Source organism: Rhinopithecus bieti, unplaced genomic scaffold (genome assembly GCF_001698545.2).
Source record: "Rhinopithecus bieti isolate Rb0 unplaced genomic scaffold, ASM169854v2 scaffold_27006, whole genome shotgun sequence".
Lineage (NCBI taxonomy): Eukaryota > Metazoa > Chordata > Mammalia > Primates > Cercopithecidae > Rhinopithecus > Rhinopithecus bieti.
The window spans coordinates 2355474-2368357 of record NW_016813373.1 but is presented as its reverse complement, the minus strand read 5'-3'; the positions used below and the strand labels follow the sequence as shown (position 1 = coordinate 2368357).

Genomic DNA, 12884 nt, shown 5'->3' with positions numbered 1-12884 from the left:
GGAAGGATAGCATTAGGAGATATACCTAATGTAAATGACGAGTTAATGGGTGCAGCACACTAACATGGCACATGTATACATATATAACAAACCTGCACATTGTGCACATGTACCCTAGAACTTAAAGTATAATAAAAGTAAATAAATAAATAAATAAAAATATTAGTCATGCGACATCACTATTTCCATACTTAAAAACTGTAATTGTAGAGGCAGTGCAGAAACAGACTATAGGAGGAGAGGAACTATACTTAGGGAGGTTTTTATACTTCAGGTAAACTGGTGATAAAAGCCTGAACTATGTATGGGGAAATAAGTGGAAAGAGTTGAACCTAAGAACCATTTCAGACGCAGAATTATAAAGGCTTGGTGAGAAAGACAAATGGAAACAAGGATTTTCAGATTTTAGCTTGGTCATATAGATGGGTAATGCCACAGGCATAGACTGAAAATATAAAAGAAGATTGCTTTTGGCTGACCAAATCGGAAAATATAAGCTCAATTTTTGGTCATGTTAAAGTTTAAAATGCATAAGGGAGGTTAGATTGTTAGAATATGCATCCAAACTTCAAGAGAAGTCAGAGCTGAAAATTTGGGACATACCATTCAAGAGACATAGGGATGGATTTGATCAACAGGGTGAATGTAGAAAGTGGGAAGGAAAGGGCAAGAAGATAATCCTGGAAAACAACAACATTCAGAGACATGTAGTTGAAAAGAAATAGTGAAAAAGACTGAGTGCTAAGCGTGGGAAAAATAGTTATCAGAGAGCTAAGGAAAAAGGTTTCATGAAGGAAGGAAATCAACGGACTCAATGCTGAAGAAAATTCAATAGGATAAAGATTATAGTCACTGGATTTTGGTATCTAGAAGGCACTGATAGTTTAAACCGCAGTAGGCTGAAAATGATTGGGAGCTGAAATGACGTCAGTCAGGTTGGCCCACACTATTCTTTTTCTTCTTTTTTGAGACAGAGTCTCGCTCTGTCACCCAGGCTGGAGTGCAGTGGCGTGATCTCAGCTCACTGCGACCTCTGCCTCCCAGGTTCAAGCGATTCTCCTGCCTCAGCCTCCTGGGTAGCTGGGACTATAGGTGCCAGCTACCATGCCCGGCTAATTTTTTTTGTATTTTTAGTAGAGACGGGGTTTCGCCAGGTTAGCCAGAATGGTCTCCATCTCCTGACCTCATGATACACCTGCCTCCACCTCCCAAAGTGCACACTACTCTTTTTAAGAAGTTTGATGATGAAAGGATAAGACAACGTAGGAAGACAGGCGGATGTAAATTCATTTTATCTTTTTAAAAGAATGGGGCACACTTAAATGTTACTAGGCTAAAGGGAATTAGTTGTTTAAAAAAGAAAGGAAAGAAAGACAAGACACTGGAAATACAATGCAGAGAGGATAACAGATGGGGCAAGGTTCTTAGGGAGGTGAGAAGGGATAGGATCAAGGGCACAGGTGGAAAGGTTACATTTTAATTTTTATTATACAGGAATTGAAAGCGTGACATACACAAATCCAATTCACAACAAACTTTCACTATTAGTTGCTGTTACAAAAATAACACACAGCTGGGAAGATTAAAGGTTCCTCTACATCCAAGCCCAATTCCCTGTTAATTTTAATACTGCAATTACTGGCAATGATAAAGGTACTTCAGCTATCACCTACCTGAAAGAAGGTCTCAATGCCAAGAATCCTTGTAATTCAAACTCCTCTGGAAGTGGTGTCGCTAAAGGGTCAAAATCAAAATTTGCAAACATTTTAATTAAAATGTTGTTTGGTAGAATACTGTTCACTAAAATTTTTTTAAAAATTAACATGCAGAAAGAAATTATAATGCTTATAGTTCTCTGCTCTTCTTTATAGTAATCCTGATGAAAATAACTCACCTGTCAAAACTCTGCATGTTATCTTTAGGACAAAGACATTCCCCTAATACTCCCTTAATACTCAATGCTGAGGAGAATGGCTTTTAAAAAATCAGCAGTCTTAAAATTCATAGTTTTGGATCCAGCAATCCCAATGTTTAGATTACCTGTCTCTTTTTACTGAAAGTACTGAATAACACTGACATGATCTGAGAGCTTGCAAGAAATGCAGAATCTTGGGCACTAATTCAAAACTACTGAATCATAAACTGTACTTTAAAAAGATTCAGGTGATTTATGTGCAAATTAATGCCTGAAGAGCACGGATTAGAAAAAAAAAGTCAGAAAGAAGCCAAGCCAGAGGTTGTTCAGTGCAGCATTATTTACAATGGGGAAAATTGTAAAGCAACGGAAAGCACGTAAACGGATTATAACACTTCCGTAAGATGGAATATTATGAAGCCAGTAAAAGTCATGTTTTCGAAATGCTTAATGACACAATAAAATGCTAACAATATAATACTAAATTTCAAAATCAGGCACAAAACTTTATTTGATATGAATCATTTCCTGTGTGTGTGTGTGTGTGTGTGTGTGTGTGTGTGTGTGTGTACATGTAAGAAAAAGGCCCAAAGAAGATACACTATCGTGACTAGTAAAAGGTATCTCTGTATGGGAGATTTGTGTTCTGTTTGTACTAAATTTTCTATGATGAGTAAGTATTACTCTGACAGAGCAATGTTCACATTAATTGCTTTTTTTTTTAATAGTAAGAATGAGGAGGAAGGAAAGACAGAAAGAATCTGAAGGTATTACACTCTCTGAACTCCTATTTGAATGATGCTATTAAGATGCCAGAAGAACTGGGAGAACATTACCTACTTCCACCCACTTACTGTAGAGTTCACAGTCACTTCTGAGATACTGAATGTAAAATCAATCATTCATCACCAAAAACCTCTTACTGTAGAGTTCACAGTCACTTCTGAGATACTGAATTTAAAATCAATCATTCATCACCAAAAACCTCTTTTTCTCTGGCCTTAAGCACACCATTGATGATGGAGAACCACATAAACAACACAAGGTTAGGGTAGCCCTTACCACTAGTACTTGAGAGGTCCTCTTCATGCGGATGGAAACTATTCAGAAGAGAAATCAACCAGGGCCAAATGCTGTAAATTAAAGAAACAGTTCAGACTTTATTTTTATATAAGAGAAACCAGAACACTAATAAGCCATGAAAATGGTATCTACGGGTCCTGTACTTTATGTATTTTTCCCTTATTTCAGCATTTCAAAGGCTGTATAATTTTTAAAAATGTATTTTCAAAGATACACTAGATAGTGATAAAGATACAACAAAAGGGACAAATTTCCATGACAGAGACCTACTACTACTGTAGATCATTTTCTATGCTCCTAATTCAACAAACAGTGAAAATAATGTCAGTTTTAAACATGGAAAACTGAAATAGGCTGAGAAAATTCCGAGCAAAGGAACAACATACTATGTTTTTATAGAGTTTTCACATACATTATGAGTTGCGGAATCCGCTGTTAGTTCTTTAATCTATGATAAGGTATGGTTATACCACACAAATCACATTCCCTGTTCAAGGCAATAACGCCTCTTTTTTCATGGTACAAAAAGTCCACATTTTAACAACAGCCTGAACTCTAAACTCTGTTTCCTAATACACAAATTTTGTGAAAGCTTACACATGAAATATTAGAACATATTCTTTCCACTATTCAGAAGTAAGTTCTATATATGTATTTGTTAACTGTGTCCTTGGTTCCTGAGTCAGGTATGTTAAAGTTTCCATTATGGATATAGATTTATAAATATCACTTTACATATAAACATTTGTATCAAAATCTCTGTTATCTTTCAAACATAAGAGCAATTTATAAATCTAATGTAATATATATGACAGGGCAAAACTTTTGAAGTGAGACAAATCCAAGTAGTTTGAATGTTCATTTGCTGGGGTGAGGAATAGATGTGATGGGTGGAAGTAGCCATGTTGCTTAAAATTATTTGGTTAAAATAATTAGCTTAAAATAATTTGGTTTTGGCCTGGAAACAATTACTTTGATTTTCCTACAGTAGACTCATGTATCTAATCACATTCTCCTTAATATGAAGCTTACCTTTGAATATATATCAACCAATTTTATCAAAAAAAGAAAAGAAAAGAAAAGCATGAGGTGAAGTGCCCAGGATAGAGAAACTGGATGTAAATAATCACACTATGGAAAACTGCAAGTTAACAACTATTTGGGACAGTTGTACACTCTGAAATATGGGAATATGCTACTTTAAAAATATCAACAAATATATACCATATATAAACAAATACTGAAGAATAATAGTCTGCTACAAACCTTTGGAGATATAACAGATTATAAGAGCTAGCTGGAAAAAAGGTCAGTAATCTAAAAAAGAATATTATACTGGTACAATGTTTTCATGCAACATAAGCTCTCAAGAAAACACTGTAGAAAAAGCACATGAGTGGATGACCTAATGATATACTGCTTTACCCTATAACTATTTTCCACAAAGGAAAATCACTATTCCATGTATTCATTAGCTGAAGAGAGTATGTTCTCAAAAAAGTACAAGGGAAAGTAAATTCTAGAAATTGTGAAGGTTCAGATATAAGAAACTGAATATTATTTGAATATATATACAATTCTAAGTTCACAAAAGTCATTGTTTTTCCATTACTTAAAAGATATAAATGAACATTATAACTTTAATGTATGAGACATATAAGGAAAATCTTCACTTTTAAAGAGATATCCCATGCTAGTCTTTAAAATGAGTACTAACATAAGTTAAGATAGAAGGAAACACCTGCAAGGGCATAATTCTAAAGATTTTGGTAAATCTCATAGGAGGAAGAGGAAACAGTAAATGACAAAAAAAATGGGAGGGAAAAAGTGTTTGCCAATAAAGCTATTCCTTCTGGCTGAACATCTTTTGTCATGAAAAGAAATGGGAATATACGGAATGGGCCAAAAGGATCACTGTACAGGAACAACAACAAGAAAAAACAAAACACAATGAAAGTAACAATCCCTACTCATAAATATAAAAACTCTATAAGCAAATGGTAAAACATGCAGTTCTTCTTTCATAACATTACTGATATAATATGTTGAATTAAACATAAGTTTGAGTTCTAGAGTATACAAGAGTAGAAAAACTGTATAGCCTAGTTAAGAAACAAAAATTTTGTGCAAGGAAGCAATGTTTGAAAATCTGTATTACTAAAACCTATGCTAACATTAAAGGAGATGTATATAGTAGGCTGTGCTATGTTCCTAAACTCTATTCATGATTATGTCAATATATCATGGAAAGAGCTTATAGCTACATGAGAGAAAAGACAATTATGAAGCAGAGAGACCATAAGGTCCTTTTTTTTTTAGACAGAGTCTCACTTGGTAGTCCAGGCTGGAGTATAGTGGCATGATTTCAGCTTACCGCAACCTCCGCTTCCCGGGTTCAAGCAATTTTCCTGTCTCAGCCTTCCGAAGTGGTGCGATTACAGGCATACGCCACAATGCCCAGCTAATATCTTTTGTATAAAAATACAAAAAAAATCCTTTGTATAAAAATACTCTTTTACTAAAAAGTGAAAGAGATGGGGTTTCACCATGTTGGTCAGGCTGGTCTCAAACTCCTGACCTCAAGTGATCCGCCTACCTCAGCCTCCTCAAGTGCTGGGATTACAGGCATGAGCCACAGTGCCTGGCCCACAGTGTCTTAAATGTGGCTTAAAAAAGGCATTTTCTAAGTTGTGACCTTAGTCAACATACATGCTGGATCACAAAGCAAAACTTTCAAAGAGATTCTCCTTAAATATACCATCAAAATACGCAAGGGAGAAACTACCTATTTGGTGCCAAGTGACCTTGGAAGTATTTATTTCTATAATCAAAGGTACACTGAAAGTTTTCATTTGTCATTGTAAAATAATGGTTCCTAAGAGCTGTCAGAATTTCTGTGAGTAGAGATGACAGAGAAAATAGTGAGAATCAAAATAACTTTGAATCTTTATGCTTCAAATAAACATTACTCAAATTGAATGTTACTGTAAGGCAACATCAAATAGTTGATGTATAGAAAAAAATGGAAGAAATAAAAATCTCTTCCCTTCAACTCAAACAAAAAATTGGGGAATACTGTAATAGGTAAGAAACAAACTGGTTTTACTTCAAGTTCACTTTGAAATGTGAAAAACGACTTTTCCCCAGGACAGCAACTGAGAACAAGGGAATGCACAGGGAGTCACAAATCCTTAAGACTAAGCCTCAAATGAAGAATTCGAATAAACAAATGAAAAGCATACAAAGAGGCCTTCAGTTCAATTTCCCCGAGAGTCAGCAGAAAATACAGTCTTCCACTGTTCAAATGTTGTATTTTAGAAGGCAGTTTTTACATATTTATGGATATCAAACAAACAAAGCACACAAGTTAACATGAAATTCTAAAAATACTTACTACTGTCTTTCATCCACCACTGCCTCCTGAAAGACCCTGGGTCTGAGTCTTAGCCAGTCCATGGAGACCTTGACTGCTGGAAGAGGATAGGCATTGTAGGACTCCTCCTGAGACTCATTCTGTAGAGGACACTTGCACAGGATGCCAAGAAAAGACACTTGAAGAAAGAAATGTATTCAAAAAATATAAGAAATATGAAACTGTGCCAGTTCAAATTAAACTATTATGTGCCTTCTACTATATTCTGTTTAACACTTACAGCTTCTTTCTAAAAAGACACTTTCTTTCCCATATTACAAATGTTATACATACAACTTGATGAAGGAGTATCAGCAGATAAAAGGATAGAACTTGGGGTTGAAAGTTACTATGAACTCCTGATTCAGTGTAAGAAATACACTATGCTTTTTTATGTCACTGTGCTTTGCTACATTGATGAAATGCCTAAGATGATGCTTTTCAAAAAAGATGGCACATGTTAAGTAATTCAATACTCACTAAAGAGGGCCAGCAACTGTGTCCAACATAGCTGCTCATCTTGGCTATAACTGTGCTGCTCAGTTTCATTGCTAAAGTCACGAAGGTGATGAAGTTGAAACAGGTTAATGACAGTGACATGAACTAACTGCTGAGAGTTGAAAGCTTTTTGGAATAGCAGCCTCTGTAAAAGAAGACAGACGTACTGCACATATTATCAAGAACAGGAACCATCTTTGACACAATAATTAAAACTGGTAGTCTGCATTTAGAACCACCATGTGTAATACAATTACAGATGAGTAAATGGTTCTGCCCTCAATCCCAGTATTTTGATTGGGTCTAATTATTTCCCAAACTGACTTTTTGTCTTGAAATGAATTAATCTAGACACTACAGAGTTGTTTGTCAAACTTTTTTCCCCTAGGAAACTATGTATTTTTTAATATGACCTGAGAAAAGTCCTGAGTGTTCATCCATAAATTTATACATCTTAATCCTTTAGAAATTGTTTTATACAAGATGTACACATATTAAAATATTAAATTGGGACCAATGACTAGAAAGCAACAGACTCAAAAAATAGTTTTTTGAATTCCTAGTACATAAAGCATGACTTCCTAGATTTGTCATAAAATTTACTCTTTCAAAGGCTTGATACATTAAAACTTATTTTGTAAACAAGGCATAGCAAGTACATATTCTGGAACACAGGATAAATGACATACTAAAACAACATTAGGATGTATTATAGGTACTTCTACAAATCATCAACTGGTATCTTCCCCTCTTAGAGAAGTATATGTGTGATCATCAAATTTCATTTACCCTCTAATAACCCTGTTCACAGTGATCTGTTAGCCAGCATTATAAACAATCACCCAGATGCTCTCAGGTGGTGTCTCAATGGAATTACCCTTCCACTTTAATATCTGCAATTGTTTTACCTGCAGCTAAAACTACTTTTCTAACAGAAGTTCCTAGTTTCATCCTCTACTTTAGCCATAGCCAGTCTTCCTCTATCCCCAGGGAAAATTTTTGCAGAAAGCAGGGATTCATCATCACTAGCATTATGGTGGAAAACAGATAATCTTTACTTACAGTTCTACCAGCAGTGACAGGAGATCCTACCATGTCAGAAACTTACAGCTGTCTCTGCCCAGACTACTCTGAGATTTTTGTTTTTATTTACATAGTTAAAGAACCTGAAATAGCCATAGTAAGCTCTATGATTCTAAGGGGGAAGTCTTTTACATTATCATTAGAGAATACAATTCCGTTCTATGTGAACTCTATCACAACTGTCAGTCTTCTTGCAATGTGCCATTTCATTGTATATGTCTAGAATGGTTAGCCCTTTTCCAAAGACATCAAGCATTAATCTCTCCTCAAAATTTCCTGAAATCTTGTCTCTTCTCTAGAACTTTCCCACAAACTTTCTTCTTCAATTTCTACAACTAGCCTTCTAAATAAGCTGGCGTTTATTCAAATAATACCAGCATAGAATGAGAATATGTAGTTGTATTTCTCAAAAAGCAGTTTCTTACAAGCCTAATATGGTAATGTATTTCCTGTATCTACAAATCCACTGGCATTAATTTTAGAAGGCAATATCCTACTGAAGAGGGTCACAGCCCATTAAAGAATTTTCTAGTGTATGCACAGAAGTATTAATGAATATGAACACACCCTAGTACTAACAAATGATAATGTAAGTTCACGAAGGTCCAGACTTTGTCCTGTTTTCCCCCATATCTCTAAAAGCCTAGAAAAGTGCATGGTACATAGCAGGTACTCAATAAACACTTAGTGAATGAACAACCTATCCATTCAGAAATAAGGTTGAAGTTATTCAGTTGTAATTTTCTAAAATTTAGATTGTATTGTAGAGAGTCTTCCAAGGAATAAAATCAGATTAGAACTGATAAGATTTTTGCTACTCAAACTTTCAACTACAGTTGAGAAATATACTGAACTAAATACCATTAACAAACAGCCTACATTTAACTTACAGAAAATGTATTACATCTCAATTCCTAGATCCCAGGCCTTAAATCCCTTAGTGGACCTCAACTTGGTAAACATTTCTGCTTAGTAGCTAAAGGTTGTTAGAAACACTGAAGCATACATGTTGATGACACTAATTATCTACATATGCTTTAGAAATACTTTGGAAATTTTACTCCACTATGTTAAAATTTCACTCCAGCAATGTTCTAGTTCAACACTGGGTAAGCTTTCAAACAGATCTGCCTCACACTATGTTTAACTTTAGAGTGCTGGAATGATACTTCAAAGTATATTTTAGCAACTGCCCACCCACACTCACCAGAACTTCACATACAGAAATATATATGCAAAGAGAGTGTTAGTGTTTGAGGCTGAACCAAATGCAAAACTTACTAGGTTTCTAGACTAGAATAACTTACTTAGTGAAGATCTCATTAAGGTAGGGACCACCCACCACCACCAATTTAGAGAGTATTTCACAGAACCAGAGCTGGAAGCAATCTCAAGAAGTTTTCTAGTCCAATCCCCTAATTTAGTTGGGCTGCACTTAAATAACCCAAGAAAGATGGCTGTCAATCTGACTCCTAAGCTCTCCAAAATGGGGAATCCACAACATCCCACGGTCAGCCCCCTATACATTTCAACTTAAAATTTAAGATTTTAGTTTTGACCTCAGGAAAGATACAGATACGTTCTTTTCAAATAATCCTTCACATGTCTGAATTCTTACTATGAAAACTATTTAGATTTGTTTGTTCTTTTCCAGGCTGTACAGCCTAGGACTGACAAAGTTAGCTGTTCTTTTCACACACCCAATCCTATAAATCATATGTCACAGGCTAAGTATATTTTAAAACAAAACAAACTATTGCTATTTATAATTATCTATTATAATATCTTGCACATAGAAAGTATCAACCAAAAAATGACTACCTGTAAAAACTACTTTGTATTGACTCTTTTTGGCTAAGTTACACCTTAACTGTCCGAGTTCTACAATCTCTTAAAATGTCTGACTCTTAGAGAACTTACAGAAATACTATGAAGCAGTTACACACAATTACCCAAGTATATAGATACTTAGAAATAACCAAAAAATATAAAATGTTCTTTGAAATTGTCATTTACTGTTTAATCCAGTGCCTAAAACAGTGACTGATGAATAGTCAAATATTTATTGAATGAACTGAAAAACAGTTAATACTTTTGACTTTCTCCTTATTTTATGCATTATACATTTAAACTGCTAATATCTTAACATACTAATAAAAGATCATTTATACATACATAAATAGAACGAAGGTTAATGTTCTCTCTTCAAATTAGTAAACTATATCTCTGTTAAATGAAACTCTCATTCTTTTCATTCAAACTACCACAATCCTGATGAAGGCAAGCACAGTAAAAATAATGAACTTGGTTTGGAGAAGGCCAATATCTATAAAGTAGGTAACATAATCATATCTAAGAACACACAAACCATCAAAAGTAGGAGTAGTTTCAAAACTGAGGAGTTATTTACTTTTTTCCACTTTGATAATTTTTGTCAAACGGCAGCTACTCAAGTGAAAACACTGCTATATTTGTTTATACAGACTGTACCTCAGTTTAAATTGAAGGGATGATATATGCAAAGATTCCACATACTTCAAATATAATTTTTACCAAGAGTTCACACAGTTAAGTAACTACAAAAACTGGGAGTCAGTTTCCTCCAAATCTTATGCTACCTGATTTAGACAAGACAAAAATTCTCTATTTCTGAAACCTAACCTTAAACTGTTCTTCCAATTTTTCTCGAAGAGGGCTCAACTTTTCCAAGCTCTTACTCAGGTACACATGACCGTGGAATTTAATAAAGGCCTTGATGAAGTCAGAAACACCCCACTTGGTTTTCACCTCATCTCGGCTGAAATGAAAGAAAAAAATTCCATGAATCTTAAGCAGCAAAATGGCTACAACTCCTTAAGGAGGCACTGGCTTGCTAAAACAAGTTATTACTTGATACACAAAAGAGAATTCCGTATTTGACTGATTTTTCAACTGCAACACACTCAAGATGAGTCAGTATTAACAGCCTGTGTACTCTTTTACTGGGACTGAATCAGATATTGATTGGATGAAATTCAGTGACTATACACAAATTATGACAAATCTATGTTTAGAAATAAGAGAAGCATAGGCCGTTATTTTCTGTAAACCAAATTATGAAGAATTAAGGCTCCAGGTTACAAAGTCCTCTTGGAAAAAAAAAAAAATCAACCCTACCTTTCCAGTGCTTTAGAAAGTGCTTTTTGCAGATTAGTGGAGGCAGCTGGGAAAGGGAACTTCACAGCAATGCTTCTGCAGTAGTAGAAAATTGTGGTCAGATGGTCTCCTTTGGAAGAAGCTAAGATAGCCAACTGATTATAAGGCTGACCTACAGGAGAAAGTTAAGATTCTGGAGTAACCCCAAGCATGACAAAGTCTTGCTATAAGAATACAAATGATCAGTGTTTAAATACTCAAATAAATAATGGGGAGTATTTTTATAAGGTAAATATGACTGCCTCATTGCAAACCAGCATAAGGTATAACAGCACACTTCAGCGATGGTACACACTATCATATACAGGTGAAACAGTCACTATTAGGGTAGAGAGCGGCTTCAGAAAGGACTAGATTGTAAATAATTTCAGCTTTGTAGGCCAAAGGGTCTCTATCACAACCACTCAACTCTGCCACTGTAGTGTGAAAGCAGCCATAGACAAATATGAAACAAGTAGTGCGGTCAGACCGCCATCCCTGCTTTAGACTCTTTCTAGAATCTAAAGGAATTTCAATGTCTTAGTTAGAATGATTTAAATCATTAAATATCTGCTGTAATTTATTTAACTCAAGAACTACTGCTAATGTCTAGTTTGGGGCCATTAAAAGATTACCTTTTAGTATTGTAATAGATTGTTTTTCTGTGGGGGGAAATGGTGGTATGTAGAGAAATAATTGTTCTATAAGCAATTAAGGAAGCCAGAGTTGTAGAAACAATATCAGATCACATTAGGAGAATCTATCTATATTGCTTTACTGACAATAAAAGTCACCTTACTTGTAAAAAAAAAAAAAAAAATTCATTTTAGTTTATATGGAATGTACAGTTAAATGGAAAAAAATGACAATAACAAAACTCAACATTTATTGCTTTCATAAAACTTCAAAGGTGAGCCCTGAGTAATCTGCCACATTGTTATACAGAACAAAGTGTCACTGTTAATCTCAGGTTGACAGGCCCACTCACCGTTGGAGGGGACAAGCTGAGCTGCATGCCTATAGTAGGACTCTGCCTGGCTGGTCTGGTTTCTGTATCGAGCTAAGAAGAAGAAGAAAATTAGTTTTAAAAAACCCAAAAAACAAACAGTAGGGTAGTATTTCCAAAACAGCCATAGTTTTAAGTTCCAAAGATAATAAAGACATTAAAGTTAATTTAAAATTAAGACAGAAAATACTTTAAAACAAATTAACTATAGGATTATGTGTGAAGTGTCCATCAACCTTCCTTATTTGGGACATTCAGCATGTAACCAATTTTAAAGCTTACCTAGACCCCATTTTCAGGTCCTCCAGTGTCATGCATCACCAGCTCCCACTATGGACTATGCTGGTGACCTGGAGCTGGCCCACAAGAAGGGGTGAGTTATATGGCACTTAAAAACAAAACAAAACAAAATACACTATACAATATGATCTGAAAATTATGTATTTTTCAATATTATATAAAGTGATTTTGAAAAATGCCTCATTCCTATCGCAATATTAAGTATGTGTGTGCAAAGAATGTATTTAAAGCAAAACAACCTAAACACAGTATCAATGAATCTCCCTGCCAAATTCATTGCTTACTCTGATGTGACCTCCTCATGGAACCACTGATTTATAATATTAAGAAATCTAGGCCGGGCGCGGTGGCTCAAGCCTGTAATCCCAGCACTTTGGGAGGCCGAGACGGGCGGATCACGAGGTCAGGAGATC

General features: G+C 35.1%; 1 protein-coding gene across 13 annotated transcripts in view; it reads right to left on the bottom strand.

Moving 5' to 3' along the window:
- SMG7 (SMG7 nonsense mediated mRNA decay factor) overlaps window positions 1-12884 on the bottom strand; it is a 90586-nt gene that overhangs the window by 17641 nt on the left and 60061 nt on the right. For all 13 annotated transcript variants that reach the window (XM_017848087.1, XM_017848090.1, XM_017848089.1 and 10 more), the window contains 7 exons: window positions 12154-12225; window positions 11148-11298; window positions 10653-10788; window positions 6891-7053; window positions 6393-6549; window positions 2978-3048; window positions 1674-1734 (listed from right to left, as the gene is read on the bottom strand). In XM_017848087.1, the coding sequence (XP_017703576.1) occupies window positions 1674-1734; window positions 2978-3048; window positions 6393-6549; window positions 6891-7053; window positions 10653-10788; window positions 11148-11298; window positions 12154-12225 (811 nt within the window). The remainder of the gene's footprint in view (window positions 1-1673; window positions 1735-2977; window positions 3049-6392; window positions 6550-6890; window positions 7054-10652; window positions 10789-11147; window positions 11299-12153; window positions 12226-12884) is intronic.